Source organism: Aotus nancymaae, unplaced genomic scaffold (genome assembly GCF_030222135.1).
Source record: "Aotus nancymaae isolate 86718 unplaced genomic scaffold, 86718_ANA_hifiasm-v0.15.2.pri h1tg000041l, whole genome shotgun sequence".
Classification (NCBI taxonomy): Eukaryota; Metazoa; Chordata; class Mammalia; order Primates; family Aotidae; genus Aotus; species Aotus nancymaae.
Genome location: NW_026988455.1, coordinates 43,138,751 through 43,155,204, shown reverse-complemented (window position 1 = coordinate 43,155,204; position 16,454 = coordinate 43,138,751). Strand labels below are relative to the sequence as shown.

The window sequence follows — 16,454 nt, the reverse complement described above, 5'->3', positions numbered from 1 at the left end:
TTGCTGTCCTGTTCAGTTCTTTGCAATCTCTTCAGGAATCTGATAAAGCTAATAAGGAAATTTATTAGCATAAGCTCACTTCCTGAGTTGGCCTGTCTGTGCTTATCTTCAGAAAAGTCCCAATTCCTCCCCAACCTGAGCTCTAATTTTCTTGCCAAAAGGATATTATGGTGCGAAGGGATTAATATAAATAGAAGGCATTGCATTAAGCTCTATACTTCAGTGGTTTGATAAAGTTTGAGGAAAACAGGGATAACTCAAGTATGTTGAGGATTAGGGATTTCACATTTATAAAATATAAAGCTTATTACTAGTCTTGAAGAGAAAGGATTCTATAGGAATGCAAAATTATCATTATCACTGGTATCATATCCAAATATCTTGCCTACATTTTTCTGATCCAGGCTATTAAATTTCATATTAAAATAGAATAAAAAAGACATTCATTAAAAAGAGCTTGTAAACAGACAAAGCTTGAAAGACAGTGAGTATATTTAAACTACACACACACACACACACACACACACACATTTTAGGATATTTTTACAAATGATAAAGACAAAATCAGGATTTAATAATACAAGCAGCAGAAGTTGAAATTTAGTGAGCATCTATTAGGCACTGTTCTATTTGCTTTAGATGTATTTATTATCTTATGTAATTCTAATAAGAACCCTCTGCAATAAGTGCTGTTCTGTTCATATTTTATGATAAAGAATCAAGAAACCGAAAATTCTACAGTATGTATTGATGCATACAAGGAGAATGGAATGCATATAAGCTTGAGGATATCACAGAATTAATATCATAAATTCTAGCACAAGGACGTTAAAAGTAGTAGTAGACACAGAAGACAATGAAGTTTATAAATTTGATACAAATAAGAAAGTGAATATAACGAAAAGCATATTCACAAACTCAAATAGGCGGTCAGCTTGGCTTAAGGAACTCTAAAATAACAAGCTATGTTTGTTTTGCATGTTTTCTTAACTTATTGCTCCTTGGTGTGCTGAAAAGCTTTTAAATCTCTGCAGCACTCATGCATTGTGGAAAGAGCTTGGCTTTGGGCGACTTCCACTTTTGAGTCAAATTGTCTGCAGAGATCTGGCATATTGGTTGCACATATATTATGTTGCTGCCACTCTAAACGTTAAGTAAAATGAACACATGAACAGATGATAGCAATGATAATATTTTTGGAGCAACAGCAATATGCTGTGCTTTGATTGGACAAAATTGAACTTGACATGGATCATATTTCCCCTTTTAAAGTTAACTTATATTTTTCTTTTCATTCCTCCTAGAAGAAAAGGGCTAAAATAGCAGTCAGCACTATCGTAGCAGTTGGCTGGTGATGGTGGACTGCTTATTTGGTTTTAACTGTGGCTGTCAGTAAAATAGAGACCTTAGCATACCACAGGCACCCACACTATGCACCACAGACCGCGGAAAAGCACTTAGTAGTTATAGGTAATCAAATTTGTGCCATCTGATACAGAAGAGTGCCTAACTATTTATGGAAGCATTATAACATATCTTTTAAAACCAAAAAATCTATTTGTAATGTGAATGGTCTCTTACTCTATTTTTAAGTTTGAATTTTTATGTACATGTTGTCTTCGAGTAAGATATTTTGGCAAGTAAATCTAAGGTAATCAAACATAATGAACATTCGTTCGTTCAACACTGAAGATATCTGTATTAAGGACTATGCTGGGTAAGTGATTGCAAGGACAATGTCCATTAATGCCCTGCAGGTACTTGAATAAGGCTAGGGAGGAGAGGAGGATTCTGATGTGTTGCATATTCTTTTCTTGGAAAGTCAAAAATGAAATAAGCATCTTTTCTTCTATAACACAGCTATCCAGTAACTCCTTGAAGGCAATGCTGTAATCTTTTTGAAATCTCCTTCCCACATATAACAGACGGCACAATAATGTGATGAATTTGTGTTGTCACAAAATATCAAAAATTCCAATGAGGAGAACTTGACAAGTCCTGGGGATCTGAATGCCCAGAGTCGTAAACTGTACCTAGAGTCTTGCAACGTCATAGCCTGAAGGGACTGGCGATTCTTGTGCCTACTCCACTTCGCGGTCCCATTCCCTCTTTCGTTTTTCAGAGGAAGAAACTAGTATTCAGAAAGATTGAGGGAGGATCTGTAACTGGAGCTAGGCTTTTTGATCCTCAAACTTTTTAGCTGATTTGCTAGATGGGTCTGCTCCTCCTCTTTCGCAGGTAGGAAAGCTATATAGAATGACATATTTTGGGTTTCAGGGGATGTTCTCTTGTTCCCTTTTAGTCAAACTTACTGTAAATAACTTGTAAGCAGAAGGCGTGGTGGCAATGGATGATGGGCGGTAAAAAGAACTGCAAAGGCTGGGCGCTGTGACGTTGCCTGTCATCCTAGCACTTTGGGAGACTGAGGCGAGCGGATCACTTGAGGTCAGGAGTTTGAGACCAGCCTGGCCAACATGGTAAAGGACCTTTCTACTAAAAATACAAAAATTAGCCGGGCGTGATGGTGGGTGCCTCAGCTACCTGGGAGGCTGAGGCAGGAGAATCGCTTAAAACTGGGAGGCGGAGGTTGCAGTGAGCCGAGATCATGCCACTGTACTGCAGCCTGGAGACAGAGCAAGACTCTGTCTCAAAAACAAAAACAAAAAACTTCTGTAAAGACAGCCCAGACCCACTCGGGACTCAGGGAATTTGCTATTCTCTTGGTCTTTAACTGACCCACCGCTCCCCTATAACTGCGCCCAGCCACTCAGGATTTGACTGGTGGGCAGGCGAAACTGCAGATCCCAGGATGCAGTTCCCCCTTTCCTCGCCTGTGTAGCCCGGTCACTACCCTCTTTGCATTATGGGAAACGTAGTTTCTTATCAGTAACGACTACGTCTAGGAAACGTTGGGCCGTCAGGTTGGAGGGATCCGCCCCTCCATTGGCCCCGCCCCTCCATTGGCCCCGCCCCAGGTTGCTTAGGAGATAAGAGACGCCGAATCTTGGTACTTGCGGTTGTGTCGGGCAGGACAGGTACACAGAGAACTCCTCAGAGGTCTGTACCTCGAGGGCTGCCATGGAGAGCCTTGACAGATCCTTCCAGGACTGGCGCGACAGCAGGCAACACGGGTTAGAGATCGGACCCCTGGACTTGGTGGAGCGCAAAGGCTCCCTGACCCTCCGCTCCCGTCACAAGAAATACTCGAAGCCAGTGTTGGTGTATTCCTGGTGAGCGAGGTCTCCCCAAGTTCCCGGGTACTGGGGGGAGGAAAAACGGGGGAGAGTATGGAACAAGAAAGGAAAGAAGAGTCATAGAGAGGGGACAGGAGTGGAGACGAGAGAGGAAACTGAAAAAAGAATGAAAAAAGTTGGGGAGAAAGGTAGAGAAAGAAGGAAAAGAAAAGAAAGGTGAGAAATAAAAAGATAAGATGAGAGAGGAGTTGGAAGGAGGAAAAGAGAGGAAAGAAAAGGAAAATAAATATTTTTGAAAGAGAGATGGAGAGAGTGGGAGAGAGGGTTGGAGCAGGCAGGAGGAAATAGGAGAGCCTTCCAGGGGCAGCTCCCTAGCACACACTGGGCCGTGCAGCAGCCAAATCACCTGCCGTTTGGGTTTTAGCTCATTCACAGAAAGCAGGTGTGTATAAATAGGGATTGCAAAGGGGATGCTCTCAGAGGCCTGGAAATCACATTTCTGAGGCAGGCACTTACTCATAAAAGGGATTGGAGGCCAGGAGCACAGCAGGAGGGAGATGCCTGTTTAGAGGACCAGCCTCCAGGGCTGCCATTTCCTGGGGGCAGGGGGTACATGGAGTCATTTGAACGAGGCTCCTCATATTTCCTAGGCTACATTCAAGGACCCTTCTGGTCAGAGACTGCAAACTGCATCTCTCACTGGTTAAGGCCGACAGACATTGTTTGGCATGAGCTCTGTTTAATTTTTTTTTCCATTTTAATTGGTTGACCACATTTAAAACTAGGAGATTCACATATAAATCCAGAGTTACATCTTTGAAAATTTGAAAGTCTTGGCCAGAGAGGATTTTATTTCTCCTGGGAACTATGAATGTATCAGAGCTGAGCACTAGCTATACTGTAATATGGGTGTTGTTCTGTCTTTAGGAACTTCCCTCATGTAAGTTCTTGCTTGGCCACAGGAAGCATTCGGTTTACTTCTTGTGCTTTAGATCGTGGACTGAGAATTCACTTTCTCTTTAAGAAAAGAGATTTTTTGAAATTAAATATCACACTGACCAATAGCAACACTGTGATGTATAATCGGAAGAAAAGTGGGAACTTTTAGAACTTTTCAAATTCTTTCCCTTGAATTAACTTTCCTGGCTCTACTATTGACAATAATTACATTTGGAGTAGTTGGAATATTTGGGAGAATTGGGAAGAAAAAAACGAAATGAAAAGAAGTCACAAATCTTGTCTACTTTATATTTTTGCTTTTGAAAGAAAATGAATGATTTTTACTCAAGCCCTAAGGCTAAGCCCTACTTCATCCCATTCATTCATGTAATATATGGGACACCTGCAGTTTCTGTCTTGCAAACTTTCTAAAGCCTATTTCCTGCTTTCCAACAAGTTTACTTTTCTGCTTTTACTTCTCAACCCTGAAACCATCTCTCTTCCTCCTTTGAACTCAGTATGAGAGGTTATACAGATTTGGAATCCAAAGCTACCCTGGAAAACAGAAAATCCTCTTTTAGCTTCATGTAGGGCTTACCTCAGCTCTCAAGCAAAACACTTAGCTCTTCTGTGATTCTGTTACCCCACAGGGATTTGAGTCATAATATAAATCACCACTAGAAGTTATTGTTAAAGAGAAAGACCTTTTGCAAAGGGACAGTGCTTCTGCTCTCTGTTGCACCACTATTGCTTTGAAAAGTGCATTATGAGAGTTATAGATCTCAATGGCAAAACCACAGAAGAATATAAATGAGAAGGAGGTGAGAAACCTGGTGAAGAGAGAAGGGTAATGGAACACTGTAAGACATTCCAGCTACTGCTGAAAATATAGATGAATCTCATACATTGGTTTTAGAAGGAAGGCTGGGGACTTAAATTCAACCCAACATACATTTGTGTGTCATGCACTTTGCTACATTTTGGGAACATAGAAATAGAAAAACAGATCCAATGAGATAATTTGTGTAAAGCATTTAGCATCATTCCTGGAAAATTGTAAGCTGTCAATAATATAGGGTAGCTGTATGAGTCTGTTTTCACACTGCTATAAAGAAATACCTGAGACTGGGTAATTTATAAAGGAAAGAGGTTTAATTGACTTACAATTCAGCAGGGCTGGGGAGGCCTCAGGAAACTTACAATCATGGTGGAAGGCAAAGGGAAAGTAAGCACCTTATTCACAAGGCAGCAGGACAGAGAAGGGTGAAGGAGGAACTTCCGAACACTGATAAAACTGTCCAATCTCATGAGAACTCACTCACTATCATGAGAACAGCATGGGTAAATATGCCCCCATGATCCAATCACCTTCCTCCCTTGACACATGGGGACTACAGGTCCCTCCCCATGTGGGGATTACAAATCAAGATGAGATTTGGGTGGGGACACATAGCCAAACCATTATCAGTGGCTAACACTATTGATTTAGCATAGCATAATGGTTAAAACTCGGGCTCTAGGTTTGAATGCTAACTCTGTTGCTGTGTGTTGTGGCAAGTGACTTGACTGCTCTGGGCTTGTTTCTGCAACTGTAAAAGGGGGTTGATAGGATTATTGTAAAATTAAATGAGGTATGATATGTGAAACACCCTTTAACACATGGCCTGTCACATATTAAGCACAGTAGAAGTTATATGTATTAGGACATGGCCATTGACCTCAAGGAACTCCATAGGGCAGTAAAGGAGAATAATATCAATAAATTCAGTATAATCTGATTTATGCAAAAAAGAAATGATTATAAAAAGTAAAGGTAATGGTGCAGTGGGGAGGGCAGTTCCTAAGCAGGGTTTTGAACAAAGGATAGGTACTCCACAGGTGAACAGAAAAGAATAGGCAAATGCAGTGGAATAGTAAAGAACAGCCTCACAGGAAATAGAACTGTTTTTCAATAGTTGACAAATACAGTTAATCCTTATTATTTCTGGATTCTATTTGTAAATTCACCTACTTGCTACAATTTATTTTTAAGTCAACATTAATACTTAATGCACTTTTGTGGTCATTTGTAGACATTCTCAGAGCAGCAAAAAAGGCAAAGAAAAAAAAAGAGTTGCCCAATGTGCAAGTTCCCAACTGAGGTCAAACAAAGCTATGCTCTGCCTTTTTGTTTCAGCTCTCATACTGTAAACAAGTATCCTTTTCATGGTCTACTTAATGCTACCATTTTTTTTTTTTTTTTTTTGCATTTTGTGGTTTTTGTTAGCGATATGGTAAAATGATCCCTAAGCATCATGCTAAGCACAAGAAGACTGTGACATGCCTTACAGAGGAAAGGCATGTGTTAGAAAGCTTCATTCAGATTTAAATTATAGTGTGGTTGGCAGTGAGTTTAATGTTAATGAATCAACAATATACATTACATAAGGTGTTTTTAAACTGAAACACACATAATACAAGGTTATGTCTTGATTGATTGACAAAAATATTGTGACTGGAGGTTCACAGGAAACTAACCTTATATGTCTGTATTTGCTAATTGAGCATTCAAGGTATAGAACATAAAGATAGCAAGAATTGACTGTCAAATGTGAGAAGCACTAGCATTTTCTGTGCTGACTGTATCATTGGCATACTTGGTCTTCTGTATCTAAGCAGTCACCAAGATCTGTCCTACAAAGCTGAATAAAATTCAGGTTGTGTAAAATTCTAAATGAACAATGTCATTGACTTATTTTTATGCATTTTGGTCATAATTGTTAGCTTTCTACTGATTTGTTTTATGACAGATTAAATGTTTATTAAATTTTAATATCTTTTATTAGTTATTTCTTATTTAATTGATGAACACTTAATATCTATAAATACCATTTGCATGGCTTCTCAACTGAGTTTTCAGTCAGTTAAGTGACTATACATATAGGTTCAAAATAAAATCTGTAACTGGGAGGAATTTTGACTTTCCTCTTATTAAACAGTTCAAACATTTAGATTTTTTTCCCTGTGTTTCTCTTTGTCTGGCATGTGATACAGACAGATCTGTTTGACCTCATTACTCATATTAAAAACAGTTGCATATAATAGAGTATATAAAAAGTACTATATCCAAAATCCTTGTTAGGGGATATCTTTGATCCGTTGCTGGGATAAAACATTGCCAAAGAGCCCCTCTTCCTTGCTACTGAAGTGGTTGATAGATACAGCCATATCACCCTCATCACATCTTGATGCTTCTGAGTGAGAGATGTCTTTTCTAGGAATTATCTTACCCTACTCATTCCTGTAGCATTTATGGAGCCATATCATCAGGTGATTCCATTAGGACTAAACTAAGGGGAAATATTTTCTGTTAGGGTATCTTCCCACGCATTGCAATGATGAAATACTAAGAACCACAATAATTTAGACTTACCCTTAACAAATTCTCTCATGTGAGGCTAATTCTTATATTCATTCATTCATATTCATCTTTTCCTTGACCAAATTGACATCTGGTAACAAGTGATAATAATTTAAAGCAAAATAAATTCATTGAAATCTCCATGGTGACAGTTCCTGCTCTGGTATCCATGGTGACATTTAGTTTTAAGGACTCAGGTTAATTTTATGTATTTGTGATTTTCATTACTTTTCTTTCCTGACTCAGCCCCAAATTAAAGAGCCTGGGAGTTTCACTTCCTGTCCCCTGTAGGAAGAAACCAGAAGGAGAAACAGAAAAAAGGGAAGAAATATGGTGATAATTGTGGGGTAGGGAATTTTGTAGTTTTAAAGACTTCACACAAAATCATTTGGGCTGGGGCAATAAATTAGAGTTAGAATTAAAGGGGAGAATCTTTCCATTAAGCTCTTCATACTTCACCCTACTGCACTGTATGAACAGAAGTTTATATGTATTTATGGTACTTCACATTCACAGGAGCACCCAGTTCCAAGGCACCAGGGTATCATGAGTGCACTTAAATAGAAAAGAGACTATCTGGATTTTCTAATTTGCTGTGTCATTCTTCCTCTATTTAATCAGTGATTTTCTCCAGTACTAACTTGGAAGCATTTAGAGTCTCTCCTGTCACTGGAGACCAAGCTTGAGTTACACAGATCTTTGCTAGCCAGCAATCCCATCTTTCTACATCTCTAACACACATTCGAGAACTAGGATAAAAAGCAAAGACAAAAGTAATGAGGCCCCTTGGTAATCACATGCTTCAGCCTGTCCTTTTGCTGAAATCCACAAGGGCTTGTTTTCTATCAAGACTTCATCTTTCTGCCTTTAACATAGATTCAGGTCTTTAATCATTAGCTTATTAACTCTTAACCTGTACACATTTTTAAAAGTTTGATTCTGTGGTTTCCATGCAAACAGCATAAAATTTGACAAAGGAGAGAAGAGGCTTCAAAGGGCCTTTTTGGATATATAGTCAGAAGGGGGAAAAAAGGGTGAGCCTCAGGACGAGGGATAAGAATGCAGTAGGTGCTCAATTAATTTTTCTCAAATAAATGAGCAAATGAGCAGGCAGAAAGAATAAAGACAAACTGAAAAGGCACTGCAGGCTGGGGCCTTATATTTTAATGAGGCCTTGAGGTATATATAGTACAGAATCCCCACTAAAACCAGGGCTGATTTTCACAGCCAAGCTCTTCATGCAATAGCATAACATGGAAGTATGTTTGCACACCTCTGTAGAAATGACCTTAGAAGGGCATAACATAGACTTCTGTTAAAATAGTAAAGAATTTTTAAATGGAAGCTAAGTTTGTGCTGTTCCTACTTGCACTGTGTGCCATACCATCAAGAACTGACAGGTACTAATGAGGTTTTGAGTTAATGTAGAGACAAATGATATTTACACTTTAAAGAGATATTTTTATTTCTCAACTCATACTTAAAAAAAATCCAAATTATAATATCATGCAGGCATTTAAGATAATGTAATAGTAAACTAAGAACATGGAAATATATTCACTCTCTAGTGAGTAGCAGAATTAGAAATATGCACATAACTCAGATGCATATATAAAATTTATTTTCTAAAACCAATCCTCAAACTTTTCAACTGTTGGTTACTAGAGAAAAATTCAAATATGCCGATTAAAGCTTATCTCTGTCTCGTTGAGTTAAACAGTTTGTTTTAGGTTAAAATAGTCTCATTCAGAACAGTGCCCATTCTTTGAGTCCTTCCTCCTCCACCTTCTCCTTCCCCCACTACCATCTGTATGTGTAAGAAGGGCTGAGGTTATGTGACGTTTTGGTGGGGGTGGAGGAGTGAGGCCTCCAAATCTATTGTAGGTCCTTGTCCTTGCTTGCCTCATCCTGGTCTGACTGCTGTCCCTGCTGCTGCTGTATTTGTGGCTGATCCTGTTGGTTTGTTGAGGACCTGGTATCTCTGCCTCCAGCTTTGGTCCCACTTGGGCTTTTGCAGGGGACTGCAGATACCTGTCAGGTTTGTCCTCCCATAGCCTCCAGCTTAGGCTGGTCACCCTGCAGCCACAGTGGTGGGGCACCTCAACCCTCAACGTGGCGACTTGCAGCTAGCTCAGTGATACTCAACTCATCTTCCCTCTCAATGCTCTGGAGAGAGGATGAATGGATGCCGTGGTTTTCCCAGGATGGTTTACTCCCATTAGCCTGAGACTTATCAGAAGCCCTTCTTTTAGTTTCTAAAGTGTTCTTCAGAAGATTAATTACAAAGTCATCCTCCCTGTGGTATATTTGGGAGCTTCTAGGTCTTGTTGTTAATAAAAGCTTAAAGAATTTTAAAGGCCTTTTGTTTCCCAACAATGCCTGACTTTCAAGAAAATATATCACTCAGAACTCAAACATTTCATTTTGTCAGTCAGAAGTTAATCAACAATACTCCATTTTTCTTCAGATTTCTGGTGAAATAATCCTAATTTGTCCCAAAGCAAATGTGGGTATCTCTGATTTATTAGAGCAAAAGTTATTTTAAAGGGGAGCTCAGTAAAGAGAAGTACAAAGATTAATATTTGAAAATTTAATCTCATTAAGTATAAAAAAGCAGCATGTACTGGAATTCTCTTTGGTTAAATATGTGTCCAGGCCGGTCACGGTGGACATGCCTGTAATCCCAACACTTTGGGAAGCTAAGGTAAGAGGATTGCTTGAGCCCAGGTGCTCAAAACCAGCCTGGATGACATGGTGAAACCCCATCTGTACTGGAAAAAAAAAAAAAAAAAAAATTAGCCGGGTGTCGTGGCACACCCCTGTGGTCTAAGCTGAAGTGGGAGGATCACTGGAGTGTGGGAGGCAGAGGTTGCAGTGAGCTGAGATTGAGCCACTGCACTTCTGCCTGGGTGACAGAGCTGGGTGACAAACTCTGTTTCAATAAAATAAAATAGAATAAATGATTCTATATGCACTGAAAAGATATTTACCATATAACAAGATATTTGTTACTGGATAGTGGATTTATGGATTATTTGTCATTTTCTTTTTTCTCTTTGCTACTTCTACATTTGCCATAACAAAAATGTATTTTCACAATAAGAATAAGTAAAATTACTTAAAACTTTTGATATCACTTTCTACAGCTTTTCCCTAGAAGTAAACATTCTCTAAAGGATCAGAATTTAGACACAATATTTCATTTCTTTCAGTGTCTGAGTCACCCTCCATGGTTTATTACGAGTATTTTAAAAATATCTTTTTAATTGCTAGTTTGTGTTGGGTAGAAAGGATGATGTTATTCACATTCATTTCGTTTAACAACACTTTCATTCTCATCTGTGTTCTACAATGGTGGATCCTACACCACGGTTATTTTTAATCTAGTCCTACATTCTCATTCCTCAACATAAGCATATTACCTACAAATGCTTTTGGATATAGTAGTTTTTTGGGGAAAGCACTGTATTTTCTATTTTTCAAGACAAAATCCAGGAGACTGCCTTCTTTTGCCCTGACTGCATTTTTCTTTCAATGCTATTTTCTTTCATGAAATTCTAATCGAATTCTTTTTCTGAAAACTAATAGTTATAGAATGATTGTGCCATGACCTTTGTGTGAAAGTTTGCTCAACTTAACTGGCATTTACAAAAATAAAATCGTTCTACATGCAAGATGAGCCCTGGTAAGGCAAAGTATATAGAAGAGGCATTTCACCATGCCGGCAAACTTGGATTAGGAAAGATCCTTGCTGTACAGACGTACCTGTGCCTCAAGCCAACCCCCTACCCTTATAACCGTCTCCTAACTGGGCTGTGGGAGCCATTAGAGGCCCCTCTTTGTTGTAATGCTATTGTAGTGTTTCCTCTCATAGATAGTCTAAAGTATTTTCTCACCAAGCTTGCTTTCTTTTACCTCACTGATGATCTCTTTCTAGGTAAGAGTGTTGTGGTTGGGGGAGGAAGTTAGAAGAATGTGGGGCTTAATGACATTTTGATAAGGAGAGATTCACATTGAGAAGCCCAAATTTGGGCATCGGGGGGTTTTGTGGCACTCGAACTAGTATTGTTAGATAAACTTCTCTGAGTTTCCCTGGGAACCTATCCCCACTGGAACCATTTTCTGTATGTACTGGTCAGAACTCTTTTGGTTGCAAGTACCTGATGGTCAGCTTGCCCTAGCCTAAAAAAACAGAATGAATTAACTCAGAATAATCCTGGATGGTTGATTACCAGGTGAGAAGGGCAGGGGTAAGCTGGGCCTTAAAAACAGCTGGAACGAGGGATGAAAATGCTACCAGGTCTCACTGTTTCCCTTCTCTCCTCTTTGTGGGTTTGCTTCATCTTATTGTGGAAGAGTGTGGGAAACATGGCTGCTGCAGTTCTGGAATATATAACTTACGTCTTCATCCCACAAAGAAAGGTTGGCTTTAAGGTATTTTCAGTTCTGGCTCAACAAATTACGGGCCATATGTCTTTCCCTGGGCCAAGTACCTGTTTGGAGTCATCTGATTGGTCCTAGAGAGAGCTACTGTGGTGGAGAAGAATACCAAATTCCAAACATCCAGTTTCACAGCGAAAGTCTAGAACATAACCCATTAATACATTGGGGACTTCCTACAATTGATGCTATTTTGACTTTAAACTCCCTCCCCAGCCCACTTGTACCTACCCAATGCAATTTTTAAAAATTGATCTTAGATGTAATGGGCAGAAAACAGCAATCTTGTGTAGAGATTAGACAAAACATATCTCTGCAGTTCTTTGCAAAAGTTATGAATAAATCTGAATACTCTTATTTGATTTTATTTTGTTAGAGGCAGGGTCTCACTTTGTCATCCAGACTGGAGTGCAGTGGCTCAATCATAGCTCTTGGTAACTTCAAACATCTGGACTCAAGTGATTCTCCTGCCTCAGTCTCTCAAGCAGCTGGGACTATAGGTATGCACCACCATGCCTGACTAATTTTTAAAAAGTTTTTTTTTCTTTGGTAGAGGTGAGGATCTTACTGTAATACTCAGGCTGGTCTTGAACTCCTGGCCTCAAGTGATCCTCCCACCTTGGCTTCCCAAAGTGCTGGGATTACAGATGTGTGCCATTGCACCCAACCTTCTTACTGCGACACTAACCTTTATTGCTGTTTCCTTGATTTCATTTGAAATACAATTATGTTTTAATTGTCATTAGTCACACCATATATTTTCTTTATTTTTATTTAACTGAGTTGTGACACATTAACAAAGAGAATTAATTGGCAGAAATATTATAATATGTTTCTTTGTTAAGCTCCTATATCACCAATCAGATTGTTCCAGTTTCAATTAAATGGAAGAATTAATATAATACCATTTATTTATTACAAAGTGAATTTCATTGCAAATAATTTAGAAGGTGATAGAAAAAACTATTTTGAAATTAAAATATGGGAATAAATAACTTGTCACAATTTTTTAAACATGTGGAAAAACTCTGAATTGCTCAACAAGGATCCAGAAGCATTAAATAAACTTTTTAAGAAAAGCACTAGGCTTTTATTCACTATCTTCTTCCTAGATGAAGAGTGCTTTTTTTTTTTAAATGACATTTATTAAAAGTGTATTTATGAATCCATTGGTCTATTGCAGGCATTTTGCTGGGTCGGAAATTTGACAATGACTAAGACATTCTCCCTGTATTTAGGATGTTAGAGGTTACTGTGGGGCTGGAGGTGGGGAGGGTTACATCAGCAATTACAATGTACTGTCATATGTGCTATGATTAGCCGTAAGCAGCGTGCTCAGGCAGCATCCAAGAGGAGCATTTAACTTAGGCCTGTTGGACCAGGGAAGCTTTCCAGAGGAGGTTCACCTAGTCCCTAAACTGAAGCATGGTGCATTAGTTTCCAAACGAGGGCAGTACTACCTTTTCCTGAAGAGTCTTTGGAAAAACATGTGGGCATATTTTGTTGCATAATGACTGATATCTCATGATGCAGAATGTGTGATTGTAAGAATTGTGACTCTTAATCATAGAGGTGGCCATAGCATCTTAACAGCATTTATCCATCTATCTATACGAAGCCTAATTTACATATCCATAAACTATAATAACAGCTAGATGGGCGAGAACAGCAGAGCTGGCATGTATCTAGCACTAACACATTAAGGTTAGCTAGTTTGCATATGGCCATTTATAGCAAGAGTGTGAACAGCCACACTCCTAATAGATCCAGTAATAGATCCAGTCACAGAAAGGGAATTCCCCACTCAGTATTGTATAAGAACTCTAAGCCTTCAAAAATCAGTGGCACCTGCTCTCCTTGTAGGGATGCATACCCATAAGTCTCCTGGGCCACGGCAGGCCATCTCTCAGAGGTTGAGATACTGTGATCTCCCACCCAGACCTCCAACAAGTAATTAGTTGTTATGTCATAGAAAAATTTAGTCTGGAAAGATTGAATGGTTTTTTAATTTGAATTTTTCTTTGTGTGTAAAACAATCCTATAATAACCATAAGTAATTTGGAAATACTACTGGTTGGTTTCCACATATGTCAAAGTCAGTGTGGCGAATGTAACGTGCTAAGTCTTGCTCCTTGTCTCAGCTCTTGCCCATGTAGTTCTGACAAATGAGCAGGCCAAGGCATACCAAATATCCTGCTGGATTTTCAGGCACAAAGAAGAATTTTTCCCCCACTAGTAATGTTTTGGGGCATAACTCTTAGCTCTGTGATAATTTACTCTATTTTCTCTTTAGAAATAGTCTATTTAGACTTTTTGTTTCTGCTGGGGGCAGTGTCAGAAAATAGTTTTTCTTAGAAAGTCATGTAAGTCACCTAGATTTCCATATATATTTGCATAGGTTATAGAAAGTAGTCTTTAATGATTAAGGTATTTTTCTTCTATTTTGATGGCTATATCCTATTTTTAACAACTTTTAATATATAATTCACATGCCGTATAAATTACCCTTTAAAAGTGTATTTAATTCAATGGCTTTTAGTATTTACCAAGTTGTACATCCGATCACCACAGTCAATTTTAGATCATTTTTATTACCCCCGCAAAATAAATCCCACTCCCTTTATCCCTTACCCCAGACCTCTCCTAGCCCTCAGCCCTCTAGCCACAGACAACCACTAATTGATTTTCTGTCGGTATGGATTTGCTTATTCTGGGGATTTTGCATAAATGGAATTATACAACATACGGTCCTTGGTGACTTACATAATGTTTTCAACGTTCATCTGTGTTGTAGCTTTCATTGTATGGATATTATATCCCTCTATTTTGTTCTCTTGGTTTGTTGGGAGTTTGTCTATTTTGTTTCCTTCCTCATTTGTTTCTTGGCTCTCTTTTCTGTTTTCTAACTCACTTAATTGTGCTTTTATCTTGAACTATTCTGCTTCTCTTATTTCTTTTGGTTTGCTTGTTCTTTTATTATGCTTTCGCATTAGAGGTTTCATTTATTTGCTTTTCTTCTTTCATGTTTAGTGATATAAATACTTAAAGCTTTGGATTTTTCCCTGGGTACTGCTTTAGCTATATCCTATGGATTCTTATAAGTAGTGTTTTGATTTGTCTGTACTTTTAAGAAATTTGGCAATTTAATTTGCATTGATCTTTTGATTCAAGTGTTGGTTGATTGAGATATATCCAGATCAAAGAAGGATCTTTAAAAAATGTTGTTAATTTCTAGTTTTATTGCATGGTGGTCAGGAACTATCATTTATATTTTTCAAATATATTGAAATATTTGATCTTAATGTTTATAAAAGTCCCATGTACACCAGAAGCTGTGTTCTTTAGGCAGGTCGTAAATATTGTTTTCACTCTTCTTTTCACCTGCAGCCTATGTTCACCCATCTACCCAAATGTTCACCCAAGGAAAATAACCCAAATTTCATCTAGTCATAGGTCAAAATCCAGGATCTGCTCATGTTATCCCATAGTTTCTCTACTAAGACTAGCTGTGGTCCTTCTTGGTTCAAAAACCTGTGGAAAAAATCTGGATTATTTATCCTCCCTATTTGATATACCCAATATATAGTTCAGTCTTGAACAACATGGGAGTTGGAGTGCTGGCCCAAGGCACAGTTGAAAAGCTGCATATAACTTTTGACTCCCACAAAACTTCACTGCTAATAGCCCACTGTCAACTAGAAGCCTTGTCAACAGCATCAACAGTCAATTAACACACATTTTTTATGTTATGTGTATTATATACTGTATTCTCACAGTAAAGTAAGCTAGAGAAAAGAAAACATTGCTAAAAAATCATAAGAAAGAGAAAATGTATTCATGCCTTAAGTGGAAATGGATCGTTATAAAGGTCTTACCTTGAGTAGGTTGTGTAGCTGAAGAGAAGGAGAAAGAGGAGAAGTTGGTCTCTTGTCTCAGGTGGCAGATAAGGCAGCAAGAAAGAGGTGGAAGAAGTGGAGGGGGAGGCAAGAGAAGCAGTCACACCTAGTGTAACTTTCATTGAAAAAAATCCTGGTGTAAGTGGACCTGCACAGTTCAAACCATGTTCAAGAGTCAACTACACAGTGCTGGGACAGGGACAGGATAAGTATAATAGGCACAACTACTCAGAAAGAAGAAGAATGGCAGCGACGGAGCCGTCATTTGTCTGCAGGAAGCAGACATTGTCAGGAAGCTCTACACTGCTGTCAAGAATGCTCTTTGATGAAACCCTGATTCTGCTCTCAGGGAGCAGCTTCTCTTTGCTATTGTTCTCTGTGGTCTTGGCTCTGCCTTGGTGTGATCTTTGCTTTTCCATTTTTCTATGCCTGCAGTGCGTATTGGTTGTTCGGCTCAATTGGTTCATTTTCTGTTCCCAGATATTTGGGAGCCAAAGGATATTTTTAAATATTGAACAGTCCAAGGATGTATAAATGTAGACTCCTGGCTTATTTGGAAGTACAATTCTCAAAAACAGTACTTTT

General features: G+C 38.7%; 1 protein-coding gene across 1 annotated transcript in view; it reads left to right on the top strand.

Annotated features, from left to right (window-relative positions):
* The first annotated feature begins 3,047 nt into the window (after positions 1–3,047).
* The window catches only part of CFAP95 (cilia and flagella associated protein 95), a 78,365-nt gene continuing 64,958 nt past the window's right edge, over positions 3,048–16,454 (top strand). The window contains exon 1 of the mRNA XM_012454455.2: positions 3,048–3,230. Within this exon, the coding sequence (XP_012309878.2) occupies positions 3,079–3,230 (152 nt within the window). The 5' untranslated portion in view covers positions 3,048–3,078. The remainder of the gene's footprint in view (positions 3,231–16,454) is intronic.